The sequence below is a fragment of the Lemur catta genome, chromosome 5 (genome assembly GCF_020740605.2).
Source record: "Lemur catta isolate mLemCat1 chromosome 5, mLemCat1.pri, whole genome shotgun sequence".
Classification (NCBI taxonomy): domain Eukaryota; kingdom Metazoa; phylum Chordata; class Mammalia; order Primates; family Lemuridae; genus Lemur; species Lemur catta.
In genome coordinates this window covers 32,000,830-32,022,330 of record NC_059132.1, presented here as the reverse complement: position 1 = coordinate 32,022,330, position 21,501 = coordinate 32,000,830, and the positions used below count along the sequence as shown (strand labels likewise).

The 21,501-nt window shown below is 39.9% G+C and overlaps 1 protein-coding gene across 4 annotated transcripts in view; it reads right to left on the bottom strand.

Moving 5' to 3' along the window:
* VWA5A (von Willebrand factor A domain containing 5A) overlaps positions 1-21,501 on the bottom strand; it is a 31,586-nt gene that overhangs the window by 3,556 nt on the left and 6,529 nt on the right. For 3 of the 4 annotated variants that reach the window (XR_006735171.1, XM_045551429.1, XM_045551430.1), the window contains exons 2-12: positions 20,407-20,473; positions 18,975-19,059; positions 13,234-13,312; positions 11,922-12,162; positions 10,782-11,004; positions 10,494-10,669; positions 10,104-10,218; positions 4,715-4,884; positions 4,366-4,454; positions 4,024-4,168; positions 3,519-3,598 (exon numbers count right to left, since the gene is read on the bottom strand). Coding sequence is in view for 3 of the 4 variants with exons in the window: in XM_045551429.1 (XP_045407385.1) it covers positions 3,519-3,598; positions 4,024-4,168; positions 4,366-4,454; positions 4,715-4,884; positions 10,104-10,218; positions 10,494-10,669; positions 10,782-11,004; positions 11,922-12,162; positions 13,234-13,312; positions 18,975-19,059; positions 20,407-20,473 (1,470 nt within the window). In the remaining variant the exon portion in view is untranslated. Of the gene's footprint in view, positions 1-2,998; positions 3,599-4,023; positions 4,169-4,365; positions 4,455-4,714; positions 4,885-10,103; positions 10,219-10,493; positions 10,670-10,781; positions 11,005-11,921; positions 12,163-13,233; positions 13,313-18,974; positions 19,060-20,406; positions 20,474-21,501 lie in introns of those variants that run through there. The other variant, XM_045551431.1, reaches the window with a different exon arrangement.

Sequence of the window (21,501 nt, the reverse complement as noted above, 5' to 3'; positions counted from 1 at the left end):
TGGTCTCAATCATCAGATTGACAGTCACAGTAAGGCAGTGCTCATGTTCAAGCAACCCTTATTTTACTTAATTGTTCTATTTTATTATTAGTTATTGTTAATCTCTTGTCGTGCCTAATTTATAAATTAACCTTTATCATAGGTATGTACGTATAAGAAAAACCAGTATACATAGGGTACAGTACTGTCCATGGTTTCATGCATCCACTGGAGGTCTTGGAACAAATACCCCGTGGATAAGGATGAACTACTTATTTATAGATTACGGAAATGAATAAATTTACTGACTTTGTGAGAAACTAGGCTTTTCATAATGGAGAAAAGAAGGCATAAATATGGAATCACAGACAAAAAAGAAAAGAACGTTACATTGTTACCTTTGAAGTAAGGGCATGAATAAAATTTAAGTTTTTTTTAAACATCTGCCAGTTCCATCTGCTGAAAATGCCTGGAATCAATAATAGCCTGATAGTAAAAAGCACACCTGGCACTCAAATGCTGATTTCTATTTATCATTGTCATGAAAAGCAACCGAGCTTCCTGTAGAAAACAGCTGACTACAGGGCTGGGAAGTACAAGTGAGTCTAACCCATCCTGTCACAGAAAGAAAGACAGCACGCATAAAGCAAAGACAAGTGAAACAGACACGGGAGGACGTTAAAAGGCTCTCACTGGCCACACCTGAAAATTTTGAGAATCTAAATGAATAAGTGGAAAATAATGAAAGAATTTGAGAGTACATATTGATATAACACAAGGAAGGAAGGATGGGAGGGAAGAGAAAAAGCTTTTCTTTACAAGAGGAGGTCAACTAAGAAATGTGGGAAAGCTGACAGAATTTTAAAAATAACCATTTGGTAATGGTAGTAATAGTAATAGCTGACTTGGGCAGTAATCCCCCGAGAATGCTAAAACTACTGAGTAATCATTTGCTGAGAACAAGGTGGCTACAGATTTTTAAAGTTACCTGTTGGACACTGCCTTTAACTAAGCGGTCAATCTTAACATCACCAGGAGGGACGTTACTTTTCACATATTTCTGCCAAAATGTTCAATATTAACCTAAATGTGAATTTAAACAGTCACACAAACACAAATGGAGATTCTATAAAAATAACTGGGTGGTACTCTTTCAAAATGTGAGTGTCATGACAGAGAATGAAAAGCTGAGGAACTATTCCAGAGTAAAGAAGACTAAAGAGACATAATGACCAAATAAAATACTCGTTCTTGGATTTGTCTCCAGACGAAACACAAAAAAGACAAAAAAACTACAAAGGATATAGAAAACTATAAAAGATATAAAGAAAAAGTGGCAAATACAGCCTACATTAAGATAATGATATGTGAACTTTAAATGTCCTGAATTGAGTATTCTTATGGTGATTTAGCAGAGCATCCTTATTCTTAGAAGATGAATACATAAGTATTTATATAAAAGCATTACAGTATCTGTGGCTTTCTCTCAAATGTTTCAGACAAAAAATAACAGCTGAAGCAAACGTGATAAAAGGTTGACAACACATAGACCTGGGTAAAGGGTACATGAGTGTCCATTGTTCTATTCTTGCAACTATTCTAAAGGTTTACATTTTCTAAATAAAATATTGGAAATAAGCATTTCAAGAAATCAAGAAAGACCAAAATCAATGCAAAGATATGTAAATAGAGTAAATACCAAATCTTCCCCAAATTGATCTAATCAAGTCAATGCAATTCTACCCAATTTCCCAACAGGTCTCCTTTTGTGGTAAAAACTGACAAGCTAATTCTAAAATACAAACACTAAGAGCCCAGTAAAATTAAGACAATCTTGAAAATGAACTATGTCGAGGACTTACTCTATTGGAAATCAATATTTATCATAAAGCTATATTAATTTATATGATTTAGTACTGGCACATGTCTGGACAAAAAGACCAGTGCAATGGAACAGAAGACCAAGAAAAAACCCACATACATATAGGTGCTCATTTGTTATAAAGGCAGCACTGCACATCAGTGATGAAAGTACAAATTTTTCCATAAATGGTATAGAGTCAATTTGATATTCACAGGTGACAAAAAAAAAATGAAATCTGACCCCTACATTACATAATACACCAAAATAAATTCCAGGTGCATTCTTGATCTAAATGTAAAAGAAAAAATAAAACTTCCAGAAAACAACAAAATAAAAAATCTTCACTACCTCAGGTAGGGAAAGACTTTTGACCAGGATACAAAAAACAGTAACTATAAAGAAAAGATAAAAAAAAAAAAAGATTGAACTATATTAAAATTAAGAGCAGCTATTATTCAAATACATTTTAAGGGTAAAAAACATTAGCTATAGACCTAAGAAAATATATTTTTAGACTATATAGTCAAGAAAGAGCTTGTATCCAGACCACAGAATCAACTATGGATCAATGTAATACAAATAAATAATTAATGAATAAAAATAGAAAAAAGACTTGAAAGCACATCACAAAAGAGAATACCCAAATGGCCAACAAATATGAAACAGTGCTCAACTTCATTTGTCATCAGAAAAATATAAATTAAAACCATACTAAGATACCACTACACACACAAAGTTGGCTAAAATTTAAAGACAAATAATACTAAATTTTAGATAGAAAATGAGGCAATTAGAATCCTCCTATAATGCTGGGGTGAATTAAATTAGTACAATAGCTTACAGAACTGTTGTGGTTCCCCAGAAATTCCACAATTCTGTTTACTGAAAGAAATGTGTATGTATATAAATATGTATACACACACACGTGTGTGTCTGCAAAAAATACATGTACAAGAATGCAAGAATGTTCATAGCAGTATTATTTTTAATAGCCAAACCAAAGTCCATACGCACTAGCATCAGCAGATATATTGTGGTATAGTCATTCTACAGAATGGCACACACCAATAACAATTGTGGCTACATAAAAAATATGTATGAATCTCTCAACATAATTCTGAGAAAGAGCAAAGAATATACACAGAAACAAAAACATACTGGATAACTCACTTATTTTCATTCAAAAACAAGCACAAACAGCTATGGTGTTACAGGAAAGGAGAGCTCTGTGTCTGTAGTGACAGTAACAGGGCATGATGTAAAAGGCTAGATGTGGAGAGGTCTTCGTTGCCTTCTAGTTTTGGATCTGTGTGGTGATTACACAAGTGCATTCACTGTGGTAATTCATCTAGCTGTATACAGATGATCTGTATGGTATCCTATGTATTACTCTGATACAACTGTTTCTAGTAAGAAAAAATATTAACATCTTACTATTCCATTCTTGTTCCATTGTGGTTTAGAAAGAATAAGGGACAATGATTTTCCTGTGTTGATGTTATTTGGAAAATTACTTTTAATTTTAGTAGAGAGTAATAAGTTGTCAGCTGATAAAACTAAAATTCTGGAACCATTCTGTCCTCTGCAAGGAATATCAACACTGGTATCATGTAACACTAGATGACATGTGGCACTACGTGGATCCAGTCACCCGGAAATCACATTGTCTTCCTACCTGTGTTTCTGCCTGTTGATTTCAACTTCTTTAATTACAGTGAATGTGTCACTAACTTCTCCATCTGTGAAGATAAAAAGCTGTACAAAGAAAGAAAACATTCATCAAGCTTCTATCAAGTTCATCTTAAGATACCAGAATTTGCCTTTGAAAAACTCAACTATTTCAATCCAGAGGCTCCGATGCCTCTTCAACAGTCAGGAGGTCCCTAATGTTGCTCTGTCACTAGCACCACATTCTCACATGGTCTGATCAGAACCCGGGGAATTTTCAGCATCTCCCCCTTCTAGCTTCATTTAAGCTTTCGTGGCACTCCATAAAAGAACTTCCATTGCCTATCATCACATAGAATTAAGGAAGAAGAAAAATGCCTCTTGTCTTCTTTTTTTCCCTCTTTACTATATGATAGAAGACTCTGAATTACAAACCATATTTCAACAATCTGATTCTTGAACTGAGATTTCACTCTCTCTGTCCCTTCAGTTAGCTCTGTTCCAATTGTTACCTGTAGGGGGTGGCCTGGGATGGAGGGTGCCCTGTAAATGTTCTGGAGTGGTGCCAAGATTTCAGTGCCCCCTAGGTCTGCCCGAATATGCTTCACTCTCCCCAGTGCCTCCTCCATTGTTTGCTGAGTGTACTCCACACTTTCCCTGAGAAAAACAAACACATTCAGTCACAGGATGTCTGCTAGGCATTGTCTAGTGTTGAGTCCCTGAACTGGACACCCCCATCAAAAGACAATCTTACCTGAAATTCCCAATGCCAGATTCTGTAGTAGTTCTTTTAACCACCTAGTCCCTTTCTTTAAAGTATCATTTTGGACTCTATGGCCTTTCCAGAAACTTACGGAAAGAATGCCTCATAGGTAGAGCCAAATCCATAGATGTTGAAATAACAGCCTACAGGTAAACTCTTCAGCAGCAAAATCAGCGTTTCCTGAAGGTAAGAGAGTATGAGGGGAGAGAGTGAGAGAGGATCCTCTCACACACACAGACCCTGAAATTCTAACTCTTGAGGGTGTGGGCCATCAACCCCACTTTGTGCCTCCTTACATTCCAAGGCCAGCCTCAGAGTGGTCATGCTGGCTGTAGCTCAGCTGAAAACAGATCTACAGCTCTTAATGCCCCGTAATTTAACCCATCAGAGTCATCCTCCCTTGGGCATGTGACCCAGAAAAAGAAAGATACTAGTTTTACCTTGGCGGCCTCTATACGTGGCTGAGATTTACTCTGGGTACTCAAGAAGCTCTCCATACTTCCTGAGCGGTCCATGAGGAAGATAAATTCTCCACAGGTATTTGGTGGCTGGGCTTCTGGGATATTTGGATAGAAACTCACCATTGCAAATGGATCTGCCAACAAACACCCTACACAGAAAGGATACAAGAACTGTAAGACAAAAAAGAACTTAAGAATCCTAATGTCCCCAAGAAAAATCAATGGTAGTAAATTCAATAGAGAGCTGAGAAAACTCAAATGTATAACAAACAATGTGTTTGATCCTTATACCATATTTGTTTGCAAAGGGTATGACGTGAGTTATAAACATATAAAGGAGATAAAATCAGAATAGACAGAAAAGAAAAGAAAGTGATTAGAGGTGAGCGGGCATGAGCAATAATTAAAATATTGTCACTGAATGAGACACATTAGGTTAACATGTTTCAGCATTTGCAAAAAGAATCAGACAAATTTATCTGCAGAGGCAAACCTTTTTTTCAAATCAAATCAATGGAGGAGAATTTATCACATGGGGTCCTTGTTTAAGTCTTTAATTACAGCTTTGAAAAAGTGATACTTACATGGACAATTTTTAGAATGACAATTTACAAGAGTTGAGAGTATAGTAAGTGTTATTTACACTGAGGTGAGTCTGCCTGCTTTGGATATGAAGCTGGCAGACTTCATATCCACTGATGGTCCCCAGAAGAGAGAAGCACTGGGATCTGAGTTGGATTCTAATGGCATCATCCAAACAACAGGGTGGCAGTGACTACTGGAGTCCAGCCTATGTGACTAAGTTGTCAAAGTCAGAGCTGTGACTTTATTTTTTGGAGCAAGTGAAAGCTGGTGCAGGAATTGAAATGATGTGGTTGAGATAGAAATGAAATGAAAATGGCTGCGTGATATCACCTCTAGTTTTACAGTTCAGAGAATATAAAATTAAATTCCATTATCTTATCTTCACAAAGTTATTCGAGGATTATAGGGTTTACTCTCAGTAGCCCTGAGATTCAGTATGACCACAGGACATGGCTCAGTTTAATCTCTTAGCTGTGGGGTACTCCAATGACCAAATGGTTTCCAAGTAAAATGGGTGTGACCCAGCAAATGTTTAATAGAACACTAGTTCAAAAATAACATTTACCTAATCCAGATGTCTGGATATTTGACAGAAGAGTAGAGTTTTTTTGATGGGCAAGGTAGATTCCTTTTCATTCTGAGAGATAGCTGGTTATAATAGACCTGGCACTATATTCAGAAGTTGGGAAGGTTACCATGAGTGTGACCAGTTAATGTATCTAAACTGTTTAGAATAAATACCAGATAAACAGGAAGCACAATACGTGGATTATCTACAGTAATTTTGGTCTGGCTCAACCTATTTGTACTACCACGAGTCTCGGCTTCCTTTGTTTTTAAGGAGGCATTTCAAACCGTAGCTCCTCCACTTTCTAGCCCCAGTGTCGTCATCTGAAGAATCACAGTAGTCATACCTGCCTCGAGATTATTGTGAGGTTAAGTGATATACTTAAGGAGCTCAGTCTAATGCTCAACTTAGATTAAGCTCTTAGTCACAATTTTATAAAAATTATTTCTAAATTTTATTTTTATACAATTATTTTATTAAATCATGAATTTAATTTTAAAAGAAATCACATTCTTTTTTTTTTTTTTTTTTTTTTGAGACAGAGTCTCACTTTGTTGCTCGGGCTAGAGTGAGTGCTGTGGCATCAGCCTAGCTCACAGCAACCTCAAACTCCTGGGCTTCAGCGATCCTACTGCCTCAGCCTCCCGAGTAGCTGGGACTACAGGCATGCGCCACCATGCCCGGCTAATTTTTTCTATGTATATTTTTAGTTGTCCAGATAATTTCTTTCTATTTTTAGTAGAGACGGGGTCTCGTTCAGGCTGGTCTCGAACTCCTGACCTCGAGCGATCCACCCGCCTCGGCCTCCCAGAGGGCTAGCATTACAGGCATGAGCCACCGCGCCCGGCCAAGAAATCACATTCTTAATATACTAAGTATGTCTATTCTAAGTTTGCAAAAATAAGGTATTATGTTTTCATCATGTAGTGCCATGTTTCATTTGGCAGAACTCTACATGGTTTTACTGAGCCAAGCTGCCACTTAAGGTTGTCAGTTGCTTCCTTGTGTAGATGAGAACAGCAAGTCATCTTGACCAAATATTTGTCCTGGGAAGCAAGACTTGAGTGGCCCAGCTGGAAGGAATTCACAAGACTGATATAGGCTATCTCTGATGTCCCCATCTGACCTGCAGAGCTGGTCGTGGGGAACAGGTAAGAAAATCTGCAGAGGAGCCAAGGAAACTTCTTAGAAGGAAAGGGACTGAGATCTCTACCTTACCTTTTGAGATCCAACATGATGAAACTTTCTCTGCTGTAACAAATAACCCTTTAAAATAATGCTGACTAAAGATAAGGTTACTGTTAGGGGAATATTTTGTGGGCAGCCAAGGAGATACCAACAGGCAAGGAAAAAACAGGTAACTAATGTAAAAAGTTATCTCTTTTCAATAAATGATACTGGGAAACTGGATAACTACATGCAGAAGATTGAAATTGGATCCCTACCTCTCACAAAAATCAATTCACAATGGATAACAGACTTAAACCTAAGACATGGAACCTTAAGAATCCTACAAGAATATGTTGGGAAGACTCTTTCAGACATTGGCCTAGGCAAAGAATTTATGAAGAGAACCCCCAAAGGAATCACAGCAGCAACAAAAATAAATAAATGGGAACTGATCAAATTAAAAAGCTTCTGCAAAGCCAAGGAAACTATCATTAGTGTGAATAGACAGCCTACACAGCCTACAAATATTTGCTTTCTACACATCTGATAAAGGGCTGCTAATAATCTATACAGAACTCAAAAAAAATCAACAAGAAAAAATCAAACAACCCCATCAATAAATGGGCAAAGGACATGAAAAGAAACTTTTCAAAAGAAGACAGACTAACGGCCAGCAAACACATTAAAAAATGCTTAAGATCTCTAATCATTAGGGAAAGGCAAATCAAAACTACAATGAGGTATCACCTAACTCCAGTAAGACTAGCCTTTATCAAAAAGTCCCAAAACATCAAATACTGGCGAGCATGTAGAACAATAGGAACACTCTTACACTGCTGGTAGGACTGCAAATTAGTGCAACCTCTGTGGAAAATAATTTGGAGATACCTCAAAGAGCTACAAATAGGAATACCATTTGATCCAGCAATAGCACAACTAGGCATCTACCCAAAGGAACAAAAGACATTCTATAATAAAGACATCTGCACTCGAATGTTTATGGCAGCTCAATTCTCTATTGCAAAGATGTGGAAACAACCCAAGTGCCCTTCAATCATGAGCGGATTAATAAAATATGGTATATGTATACAATGGAATACTACGCAATTACAAAAACAGTGGTGATCTAGCACATCTTATGGGTTATACTGGATAGAGCTTGAGCCCATCCTCCGAAGTGAGGTATCACAATAATGGAAGAATAAGCATCACCTGTACTTGCCATCAAATTGGCACTAACTCATCAACACTAAGGTGCTCACATAATAGTAATATTCACTGGGGGTTGGGGGGGTAATCTCACAACTAATGGATACAGTGAGCATTGTATGGGGAAAGGGTATGCCTCTAATCCCGGCTTGGGTGAGGCAAAGTCATAACATATAACCAAAATGTTTGTACCCCCATAATATCCTGAAACAAAAAGAAAAACAAAAAGGAGCATGGAACTTCATGGAAGAGGAGCTAGTTATAGCAAACCTGGTTGAGGCTGGGAGCCCCTCTAATGTCTTATCATGGGCAGCTGCCCCTGAAGAAGAATGTTTGAATAAGTGAGGGCAAACTAAAGAGTTCCAATTTGTGAGCACAAATATCAAGCCACTTAGGCCAAACATTAAGGATGAGACAGTGGGATGGCCTACTGAAAACCAACTATTGGGAATGTGTTCACAGCAGCTATAGTTGTAGAAGCGAGAGCCTAACCAAGCCACATCACTTTAAATAGGGCCGTCACCAAGGATGCTTCCACTCCCTCCTGTGCAAAATGCTTCCTAAGTAGCAGTATTCCTCCAGTCCTGCTTCGTGGTCCCTGAAATCCACTGGCATGGCAGCCTAGGAAGGCCCCAGGAGCACAACAGATTGACATGAGATACAACAATATTAATTCTAAGAAAAAATACATATATATAATACATGTATAGTTTTAAAAAATTAAAAATAAGAGACATTAAAATAAAGTGAGAAACTAGGACAGGATAAAAAATTTTAGAGATGGATAATGGTGATGGCTATACAAGGTGAATGTAATTAAGGCCACAGACCTGTATACTTAAAAATATCTAAAATGGTAAATTCTGTTATGCATATTTTACCACAATAAGAAGAAAACTCCAGATGACACTACATGTAGGTGTGATGAATGAATCAATAAAAGTTATTTATTAAAAAAACAAATTAAGAAACTAAACAGTCTTAATCTAATAATTACTACTTGCATACTTCCTGTGTTTTTAAATGTTCCTAATGTGTAGGTTATTTTATTGTGGTAATTAGCCTGTATAAGTTAATTTTCTTTTACTTAACACTCTTCAGAGGCCTTTTTCCCAAATTATTTCAATCTGTCGACGCACATTATTTTAATAACTGCATGATAACTCATCAAGTGTACCTTGCATAGTACATTTAGCAACTTAAAAACATTTTGATCGTTTACTACTATTTGATATCATTACAATGGCAGGAGACAGCTCAGTTCTTAGTTTTACTTATATTTAATTTCCTTAAGTAACATTCCCAAAATTGACATTACCAAAATGAACACTGATTTGAATCATATGACCAAATTTCTCCTCAAAAGGTTGATACCAAATCATTTTGCTTCAAGCAATCTATGACAGTGCCAAATTCATCATAACTTTTAAAGCATGAGGCATTATCAGATTTGGAAATCTTTGATAACTTTAAAGGGGAAAATGCCATATGATTACCATTATTTGCATTTCTAATGAAATAGCATTTCATTGCAATTTCCATTATAAGACTGATCACTGTCCCATATGTTTATAAACTGGCTGTGTTTACCTCTGTGAATTATTTGTTTCAATCTTTTGCCCAGTTTTCTACCGATCTTGTTAAGTTTGCCTACGTGACATGATATTCAATAAACCTAAGCATTTTTGCATGCCATAGTGTAAGCTATTTCAATGTTTCATGTGGGTATGTTTGACCTGCTGCTGGAAAGAAGAAAAAAGTGAGACTAATTTGAGGATAATTCCAAGACAGGAATTTGCGCTCTAGCAGTTTACTACAAAAGGAGAAAGAAAATACCTGGCTTCATTTCAGGCATCCCCATCTCCACTGCTACACTGGGGGTATGCACCTCACTGTAGTAAATCAGGAGTTCCACGTCCCGATCATACTTGTGTCCGTCAGCCAGGGAAACCTGAGTTGGGGACAGGCAAAGGAGCCACATTAGAACTATCACGGTTTGCTTCCTGGAGCTGATGTCAGGGCTGAGGGCTACAGGCCTCTTCCTTGAGTGAACACTATCAGGAGCAGAAGCAAGAACGGAGGGAAGGCGCTGGACACTAAACAGGGATAAGGAAGGAGCATCAAGCAACTCCGACTGGGTTAACAGTTGGGATAAACTGGGTGAGGACCAAGTCAAGACCCAAGGAACAGGAATACCGGCAACAACAGTACTCTCTCATTAATTACCTGAGCAGAAGTCTTATCATCGCCAAGGTACTCAGTAGGACTCAAGGGGCAGTTGGATTGGACTTTCTCAATGCCATGCTGGGAAGTGATGGTGGCGACCATACTGAGTGTGTAGGGCAGGTCCTCCAAAGGGACTATAGGAGTCTTCCTATTAAGGCAACTGTCCTGAGAACATCCTACAAAAAGTTACCACAGTTGTGTTTTTCTTGTCAACTCTTTTTAGCACACCCACAGACAACCTTGAGGGGATTTCCCCATGACCATCATTCAAAGGGGAGGGGTATTCACCAGGGAGCTGGTATCTGGGATTCAGGACAGTTGGCAGAACGAAGCGCAGGGCACCATCTGCTTCCAGGGACAGCTCCTGCACGTACCTCAGGGTGAGTGCCACCTTCACCCCAGGTTGGAGGTTCCCCACATTGCAAGAGAAGACATCCTTGGAGCTCACGTCCTCCTCCAATAAGAAGGCCTGGTGCCCCTGGGAGATGGCATTTTCATAGATTGTGTGGGCCTAAGGAGAACAGGGTGAGGGTGGGAAAGAAAGGTAACATCAAAGGTGAGATGGCTGATGAAGACACGAGTAGTGCAGAAAGCAACCTGATGGGGAGGGACTCTGATTGGTCTTGTCAAGTTCACAGCTATACTCTGAATGTCTCTGATTGATTCCCTCCCCCCCGCCCCCCACAAATGATTTTAGGAAAATAGTAGTTAGAATGGAGTGGAGGAAAGAGCTGGCAACATTAGCATGTTTTGTGAAGTTGCATTTGACAGGTATCCTAAATGTTAGGGACCAGGTGCAGGATGCCAGCCCTAACCACAGAAAAATAAGAGGAAGGCAAAAAAGGAGGAGACAAATATGCATTTAGAAGCTAAACAGCAATGGCAAGAACTTGAGTTTAGGGACTTTTCCTGGCCAGGAGCATGAGCAGAATCTAGGAGCTCATGTCTAAAGGTGACTTTTTCCTCTTTAACATATATTAGCATAGGAAAAGTCATACCCATCAGTGCCATGACAGTTTACAATTGTCATGGCAACCCCTGGAAGTTACTCTATAAGGATAAAAATGGGAGGGCCCTTAATTCGAAGAACTCTCCATTCTTTTCCCAGGACAGCAATGAACATTCCACCGCCCCTTTAGCATATCATAAGGCATAGACATAAAAGTAGGTTCTTCTCCACTCACGGAAACAGACCCATTTCTGCTCAGGAAATGTACTTTCACTTTCTATTCTGTGCTGACAAGCCTGCAATAAAAGCTGCTTGTGTAGAAATGCTAGCGTCTGTCATCTCTCTGTAGCATGGCATGGCTTGTAATTCCTTCAAGCCAGGAGCCAAAGAATCAGGGCAACATCTCTAAAAAATCAACCCTGACACTAAAGAACATGCATTAATAAGAAGAGAGGAGCTAATGTACTCATCCCTAGTACCTTGATCTTGTCCTGTAATTCTGCTACAATTGTCTTCCCATCCACCAAGGCTTCAAAGCTGTAGACAGCAGAGTCTTCATCCATGGGGAATATAAAGGCAGCCTCCAAAGGAACTTCCTGCTCATTCTCATAGTTGAGGGTTGCAGACACACCAGCCACAAACTCATTAATGGACAAGCTCACAGAGATACTCTTCAGCGGCACTGGAGACAGACCAGAATTCAAGAGTTCAGAGCAAGACCCGTCTCAAAAAGGGAAAAAGAAAAGGCAAAGAAAAGAAAAAAAATTGTTCACTGAGTACCTATTATGGACCAGGCATTACAATAGGTACCAGGGACATAAGAGTAAGCAAAAAACAGATACAGTGTCCACCCTCATGGTGTTTACAGTCTGGTAGGCAATGTTGATCAATCACCAGAATAAATGCAAAACTAGAAATGTACGAAATGCCACAAAGGAGACTCACCTGAGTCTAGAGGGACAGGAAAGGCTTTGCAGAAAAAGCAATGTCTAAGTCTGAGATCTTCAGGGTAAGTAGGGGCTAACTAGTGGAGGAACAAGGTAAGAACATGAGCAGGGCCCCTACAGTGAGAGAAGGCCTGGAGCACACTGACCCCAAGTTTCTGGCTTTTGACATTGGGTGGATGTAAGGCCATTCCCTGAGACAGGGACATTGGAAGAGGACAGGTTGGAAGTGGGTGGTATCTGTGATGTCAGATTAACTGAGATGAGCTATACAAAAACACCTAGCCCAGTGCTGTATTGGCTAGCCTGGTAAGTGCCCAAGAAATAGTCATTCACTTATTCACTACTCAACTTTGCTAGACACCACCCCCACCCCCAATAACATAATTTCAAGTTCAATTTCAAAGAAAAAAGTTTTTCCTTACATCTTTTCTTATTCTTTCTTTCTTTCTTCCCCCGCACCCCACCCCCCCGAGATAAGTCTCACTCTGTTGCCCAGGCTAGTGGCATCAGAGTGCAATGGCATCATCATAACTCACTGCAGCCTCAAACTCCCAGACCCAAGTAATCCTCCTGGCTCAGCCTCCTGAGTAGCTGGAATTACAAGTGTGTGCCACCACTCACAGCTAATTGTTAAATATTTTGTAGAAATGGGGTCTCACTATGTTACTCAAACTGGTCTGAAACTCCTGGCCTCAAGTGATCCTCCTGCCTCGGCCTCCGAGTGCTGGGATTACAGGAATGAGCCACTATGCCTGGCCCCCTAACATCTTTTCTAAGGGGCTTTTGCTACAATTACTCAGTAAGAGTCAAACTCACAATACTATACACCTAAATGGTTACTTACGTGTACTTCAGAATGCCTTCCAGTTTTGATGTCCAGATAATAACACTTTTGTCAGCTGATCCAGAAGCAAAGCGCTGACCTAAAAGTGTTTTTAAAAAGAAAATTCTCACATTTATTTTAAAAAGCATTTCCCAGAAAGAATTTCTTAGAAAACTAGTTCTTCAAGGTATCTAATAAGTGTCAGCTTCCTCTCTACTACTTCTTATCAGTCCTGGGAGGCAGTACTCTGGAATCAAGATGTTTGGGTTCCAAACCTGCTCTGTCTGGCACTGAGTAAACAAAAATGTATTGAGGGCCTACTACATGCAGGAATCATGTTCCATGCTAAGGATCAAGTAATGATTAAAACCCATATGATCCCTACTTTTATGAAGTTTAGTCTAGTGGAGAAAATAGGTGTTAAATTAAATTAATCCAATGCAAATACAATGTGGTAAGAAAAGACATGGATCCTATGAAAGAGAATAAGGCGGACCTAACTTACTTTTTTATTTAAATTTTTATTTTATTTGACAAATAATAATTATATGTATTTATGAGGCACAATGTGATGTTTGGTATACATACACATTGTAGAATGATTATATTAAGCTAATTAACATATCTAGCACCTCAGATACTTATTTTTTTATAGTGAGAACATTTAAAATCTATTCTTTCAGCATCTTTGAAATATACACTATTATTAACTATGATCATTATGCTGTGCAATACATCTCAAAAACCTACTGCTCCTGTCTGACTGAAACTTTGTACCCTTTGCTCAATATCTCCTAGGGGACCTAATTAGATGAGGGAAAGCTTCTCTGATGATGAGGTTCTTCCATGGATACCTAAATGATGGGCAGAGCTTAGGCAGGTGCAAAGGGAGGAAGGAGTAAGACCCATTCACGTGGACAGAACAGATATGCAAAGGCCCTGAAGCAGGAAAATCCCAGCATGTTTGAGGGGCCAAGAAGCAGCCAGTATGGAAAAGAGATGGGTGGCAGAAGGATCTCTAGGGCCTTCAGGGTCACAGTAGAGATCTTGCTCTCTATCACAGAGTAATGGGAAGCCAAAGAAAGGCTTTAAACAGGAGAATGACAGATCAGATTTCCATTTTCACACTACGTAGCCTTTATGAAAGAATGGGCTGGAGAGAGGTAACACATACCAAATATTTGCTTATTAATTATATTGTTACAGGTTTATAAGCATTAGAAAGAGGATCAGGGTATCACGCCAGCAAACAGCAGGAAGCTTTCACCTACACTGGTGAGAGATGAGGATTAAGAGGTAAGCACGGGCCGGATTTTGTACCTTGTTAAGGATTTTTAGACTTTATTCTTAGGGCCAGTCACTGCTCTCTGAGCCTCAAATGTTTTCATCTGAAACACAGAGCCATGATAATACCTTCCTCAGAGGCTCTTTGTGAGAGTCAACTAAGGTAATATCTGTAAAATACTTTTCACAATGGCTGAAACATTAGGTAGTAGTGTGAGCCATCATTGCTACAAATATTAAACAAACGTAAGCTGCTCTTACTTATTATTTCTGTCACTCCTCTCATACTGGCAGACAGCAGGTGATGAAAAGTATGGGCTCTGGACTCAGAGTCTCAGGGTCAGAATTCCTAGTGATGTCACTGACCAGCAGCACGACCTGGAACATGCTACTACTGAGTATCTCTATGCTTTCATTTCCTCATTTAAACAATGGAAACAATAATAGTACTTACCTCATAGTTGATGTGAAAAGTAAATGAGAGTATGTGTGTATATGTGTGTGCGTGTGTGCACGCACGCGCACGCGTGTGTGTGTGTGTGTGTATGTATACACACACACACACACACACACACAGCTGACCCTCGAACAACCCAACTCTGAACTGCGCAGGTTCAGATTTTCTTCTGCCTCTGCCACCCCTGAGACAGCAAGACCAACCCCTCCTCTTCCTCCTCCCTTCAGCCCATTCAACATGAAGACAATGAGGGTGAAGACCTTTATAAAGATCCACTTCCACTTAATGAATAGTAAATGTATTTTCTCCTCCTTATGGTTTTCTTAACAACATTTTCTTTTCTCTAGCTTACTTTATTGAAAGAATACAGTATACAATACATATAACATACACAATATGCATTAGTCAATTGTTTATGTTATCAATAAGGCTTCTGTTCAACAGTTGGCTATTAGTAGTTAAGTTCTGGGTGAGTCAAAAGTTATAGACAGATATTCAACTGCGAGGGGGGTCAGAACCCCTAGCCCCCATGTTGTTCAATAGTCAACTGTATATATTGTTTAGAACTGTGCCTGGAATAAAATCAATGCCTTAAAAAATTAGCTATTATTATATAGTAATTGTTCATATTATTTTATATTATTTTTCTTGAGTAAAAAAACTATGTCTTACCCACTTTTGTATCATGGTTGCTTATTAAATACTTACTGAACTTAAGGAAGAAATCAGAAATAAGCAGACTTAAAGAACAAAACCATAATTCAATGTATCTCAGTTTTCAGGTCTAAGGGGAAAAGACCAGTTTAGATGAATTATAAGACTTCTTAATCATCACATAGGTGTCATGAAGAGAGCATGGTATACTACAAAGAACGGGGGCTCTGCAGTCACAGGACCTGGGTCAGGCCCAGCTTGGCCACTGTCACCTGTGATTACCCCAAGCCTGTTTTCTCATCTTTCAGAAGAGATAAGAGTCCCCCCACTACCTGCTTCAGAGGATTCTTGGGAAGATCAAATGAGATGCACATGTCCGGGCTCTGCGAAATGCTGTGCAGATGCCACTGCTGGCGGGTCACACTCTGACTGCCTTCAGTGCCCTACTGGTGTCACAGGTCACAGAGCCCCTCTATGCTTATGAACTCCAGAGGCCCGGCAGCCCTTATGTACCTACTGGGCCCTGTAGTAGGTCCTGGACTGGCCCAGCCCAAGTTCCTCAAAGGCCACTATGATAAAACAGAAACAGTTCAGCTTTTCAGGCTCCTTCCTCACAGGTCTCCCCACCACATTGCTGTGAACTTGAACGCAAACGCACACATAAAATGTGACTACCATGGCATAATACATCTGACAGGGAAGCAAGACATTAGGTTATCTTTGGGCCAACTGCTACATGACCTTAGCAAGTCAATTGATTTCTCTAGGTCTTCATGTACGTCTCAAGTGAAGAGATTGGGCTAAATCAGACTAAAACTACATGCATGAAATTTTACATCTACACAAACTATGTGCATTTTTCTAGAGAGGGGTCTGTAGCTTTCATCTGATTCTCAAAGAGGTCTGTCATCCAAAAGAAGTTAAAAACCTGAGGCCTGAATAACCTCCAAGATTCCTTCAGGCACTATGACATTCAGACTCTGTGACTTCTCAGCAGTGGCCACAGAATGTTATCTCTAATCCTATAACCACCTGACACGTGAGAAAACCGAGACTCAGAGAGACTCAATAATCAGCTCAAACTCACAGAACTTGTGGTATTGGGCTACAGTTGGAACTCAGACTGTCTCACTTCAAAACCCATGTTCTTCCCACTAATTCCACACTGTGGAATAGCATGGATTCATTTTTAACTCTCAATTTCATGCACTCATTCTCTGACTACCACCTCCCCTCCTTCCCAACCCACCTGGTGCCCCAACTGCAATAATCCTTCAACCTCATCAGAACCTACTACTTCTCCATTGTGGTTTTCTCTCCCCTCATTACTCAGCCAATGTTTCAAGGTCAATGTATGTAATAACTCCTTTGTGTATACCCTCTGCTCCTTCCACTTTACCTTCAGACTGCTCGCAAAAGCACCTCTGGATAAATCCACCTCTTCCACCCCTTTATCTATGCAGCTCTCAAAGTGGCTAGAGAAAAATACATAATCATACCAACTGATCTCACTTTCGATTCATGATTACAACCTTTAAGTGGGTCCTTCATGTCACCAGTGGTCTCACTATACCTCCTGGGTCTACTCATTCTCCCACCGTCCTAGGCAGTGATTTTACACTTTTTCCTTTCTCCTCAACTCATGAATACCTCCTTCCCCATCCTCACTCTCAGGTGATGTTGCTTCCTACTTCACTGAAAAAAATGGAATTTCCATTAGACTCCTGAAACCACACTGCCCACATGCTGGCCTCTGCAGCTCCTACCATGCCCCTACCTAAAGCAAATCCCCCACCTATGCCCTAGATCCCATCTCCTCTTGCCCGCTCAACAACTTTGATCCAGCAATTCTTTCCCCTCTCTCCTACATCATCAACTTTTCTCAGCTACAACATGTCCAAAACTGAACTGCTCATCTTCCACTATAAGCTTTCTCTCCCACGGCCCTTCCCACCTCAGTGAGGGGGCAACTCTGTCCTTTCAGTCACGCAGGTCAAAAACCCTGGAGTCATCCTTGTCTCCTCCTTCTTCACACCTCATATCCAGTCTGTCCAGCAATCCTATTGGCTCTACCTCTCAATATAACCAGAATCTGACCATTTCTCACCACTTCCTCTGCCCCTACTAAGTCTGAGCTACCATCACCCCTTGCCTGGATGACGCTTCCTTACTCATCTCCCTGCCCTAACTCTCACCTCTTGCAGGCTGTTTCCAACACAGAAGTTAAAGGGATCTTTCTATTTTTATTTTTTGTTTGTTTATTTGTTTGTATTTTGAGACAGAGTCTCACTCTGTCGCCCAGGCTGGAGTGCAGTGGTGCGATCATAGCTCATTGTAGCCTTGAACTCCTGGGCTCAAGGGAACCTCCCACCTCAGCCTCCCAAAAAGCTAGAACTACAGGCACACACCACCACATCTGGCTATTTTCTTTTTTTTTTATTTTTTGTAGACATGGGGGTTTCATCATGTCGCCCAGGCTGGTCTTGAACCCTGGCCTCAAGCAACCCCCTACTTTAGCCTCCCAAAGTGCTGGGATTACAGGCATGAGCCACCATGCTGTCCAAGAAGGAAAAGATCCTTTTAATTTATAAATCAAATCAGATCCCACCTCTGCTGAGAATCTTTCAGTGGTTCCCTATTTTCACTGAGAACCACAGCCAAAGTCCTTATGATGGCCCACATGATCTGGCTACCCCCGTCTGTTCCCTCTTATCCCTCACACCCTACAACGCCTCCTGATTCTCTCGGCCCTGGCTCCTAGTAGGCACTCTCCCACCTGAGGGCCTCTGCAATGGCTCTTCCCTCTGCAAGGAGCTCTCTTCCCCCAGATGCCCACTGCCAGAATCTCACTGCCTCCTGACTTCAGGTCTTTGTTCACCTGTCCCACCTCAATGACCCACCCTCACTACCCTACTCAATACCGCACCCAACCCCTTGTCCCTCCCCAGCACTCTCAAGCCCCATTATTCTGCTCTACTTTTTCTTCTTCTATAACACTTGTCACCTTCCAGCATAATGCTTAATTTACCTATTTACTATGTTACTGTATCTTTCCTCATATACTCTTCCTCTCTCACTCCTCCCCCTGCCCCACCATATAGAACATAGTAGCCCCATAAGGGGAGGGACCTTTGTCTGTTTTTTCTCTGATGTATCTCAAGCACCTTGAACAGTACCTGGCACACAGATGGCCCTTAGTAAATACCTGTTGAACTGAATGGTTGAATTGAAGTCTAAACAACTTCACTATCTTCTGAACCTGCAAGGTGTATTTTGGCTTACTAAAAATAATTAAAGAATGGCTAAAGAGAAAAATGAACAGTTATGAGGCCATCGCAAACACTGGAAACCCAGAACTGCCTCTTACCATCCTTCGCATATGCTACACAGTACACAGTGTCTTTGTGTCCCTTGAGGGGCAGAAGTAAGGTGCCATCAGATGTGTCATAAACCTGGCAAAAAACAGACAAAAGTACAGATTATCCACGTGATACCTATTAGTCAGGATTCCTGCAGCGTTGTTACTGCTCTTTTTGTTTTTATAACAAAACATTTGTCAATATTCTAAATTTATATCAAATAAAAACAGCACTGCAAAACCAGAGAGAACATGACTTTAAGTTGAGTAACCAAGAAGTGGAGGTCCCAATTCTATACACTACATGAACAGGAACAGACCATTAATCCTTGAGAATCAAAGGTTTGATTACTTACTCCATGGAAATTCTCTACAAACTTCACTCATTCTCATATGAATTTGGATATATGACCATTCTAGGCAGGCCCTCCTAAATAAAACTAGAACATACAAAAAGCCAGCTACAACATGATTAAATTTTAGTGCTAGCCCAGCCCCTGATATCAACATCATAGAGAGATGTTTCATATATGCTACCAAGAGTTTAAAAGTCACAGACCTGAACTCTGGGTGCAAGTAGGAGGGAGTGTTATAAAACATCTGTAATGTGAATTTAGGATATGTGATAGCTGTGTAACATCCATCAGTATGTGGAGATTTAAAAAACACACCATCTGAGAAATCAAGGAGAAACTTTCCAAAACGGATGGAGTGTTGGAGAAGATAACCTATGAAGAAATACTAAAAGGATCTGGATTGTTTACCCTGGAGAGAAGCAGTCTGTGGAACAATTTAACCATGGTTTTAAGATTATGCAGTTACCATACAGAGAATGGAGATCAGTCAGTCTGCATATCTAGAGACAACAGAGAACAGGAAGTGGATTTACGCAGCAGGAAGGAGAGATCATACAAAGGTTTTTAGGTCAAACAAAGAGTTCTCTGAAAATTACTTTTATACACTGGGATAGGTTCCAGAGGGACCTTATGTTCTTTGAAAATATGAAAAATAGGACAGTATCCATATGGAATTGTTTAGGTAGGCCAATGCCTAAAAGTTGGGGTCAGGCTGACTGGCTTTTCATGAAGGGAGTGCCTTCAGTCCTGTTGCTTGAATTTTTCTAGGGACAAAATGTGAACTGACACTAGCCCAGTTTTAAAGGCATTTTGATTAATTGTTTTTAATTCTTTCATAGGTGTCTCAAAGTAAAAAGGGAAAGATTAATGACTCCAAAGGAGGTACTGTTCACAGGTTCCTATCTGATAGACAGTTTACTTACCTGTTTTAAATAGCCCTTTTCCTTCCCTATTAAAAAGTAATGACTAGTTTTCCGCCCTTGCCTTTTTTATCTCAAAAAAAAAAAGGAGTCAAATTTCAGAGAGCTTATAAGAGGGAGGTGGGAAAAAAAGCACTTAAAAAGGAAACTCAGAAAAAATCCTACCAGTAATCTGTTTCCTGCAGCCAAAATCAGTTGAGTTCCATCGGGCTTAAATGCAAGGTCGTATATACTAAACAGGAGACAAGACAAAAAGACAATTAGGAACCAAAGTGATGAAGTCTGCTAATGGCCAGGAAAGCAAATTTCCATTGTGAAACACCAAGTATGAATTGAGGAGAAAAATAATGGCTAAGAATTGCATTTGCAAATTCCATTCAACTACCACACCCTGGCAGCCCATTCAATCAAGATCCACTGGTCAATTAGCTCTTGGTCCCAATTTCCTCTTGTCCAGAAGCCAGAGGCCAGAAATGATTCAAAGGGTCAACAGTTGAGGGCACTAACTCTTCTAATAATACCATAAAGTCTAGACAACCTGAGAGAATGTGTGAGGGCTAGTAAATCCACACAGATACTTATTGAGTGCCTCTTAGGTGCCAGGTACCAATAACTATGAGTAGATCATAGTCCCTCCCTGCCCTCAAGGAAATCACCGTCCAGTGGGAAGGTATGAATCGGAAACATTCACAAAGAACTACCATAAGTCATCAATTCTAAGGCATACATTTTTTCACATTTTATCATCTCTAAGGTTGGGATGCATCTTATAATCCATGATGTATCTGTTTAACTGATAGCATTTTTGGCTTTCTTACTGATAATGCAAAATAATGGTATTTTATAATCAATGACCTCCCAGATTGGGTGAAATATAGAATATTGTGACAAAGGCTTTAAGAGATACACTAAAACATTTATTACAGTCCTCAAAGGAGGACTGTTTTTAATGTCAGGATGAGGCAGAAAAGGAAGGATGAGAGAGCCTGAGTGCAGCCATTTTGGCCAACACCAGACCCTACTAACCCTGAACAAGAAGGAAGTCGCCAGCAAGTCAGTCACCCAGGACCACCCAAGATGGACAAATTACTAAATTTACATACAGTTTGCCTTATAAACTATTTGTTTGTGCTTACATTTCTTTTCTTTTCTTTTTTTTTTTTTTTTTTTTGAGACAGTCTTACTCCGTCATCCGGTGGTATCAGTCTAGCTCACAGCAACCTCAAACTCCTGGATTCAAGCAATCCTTCACCTCCACCT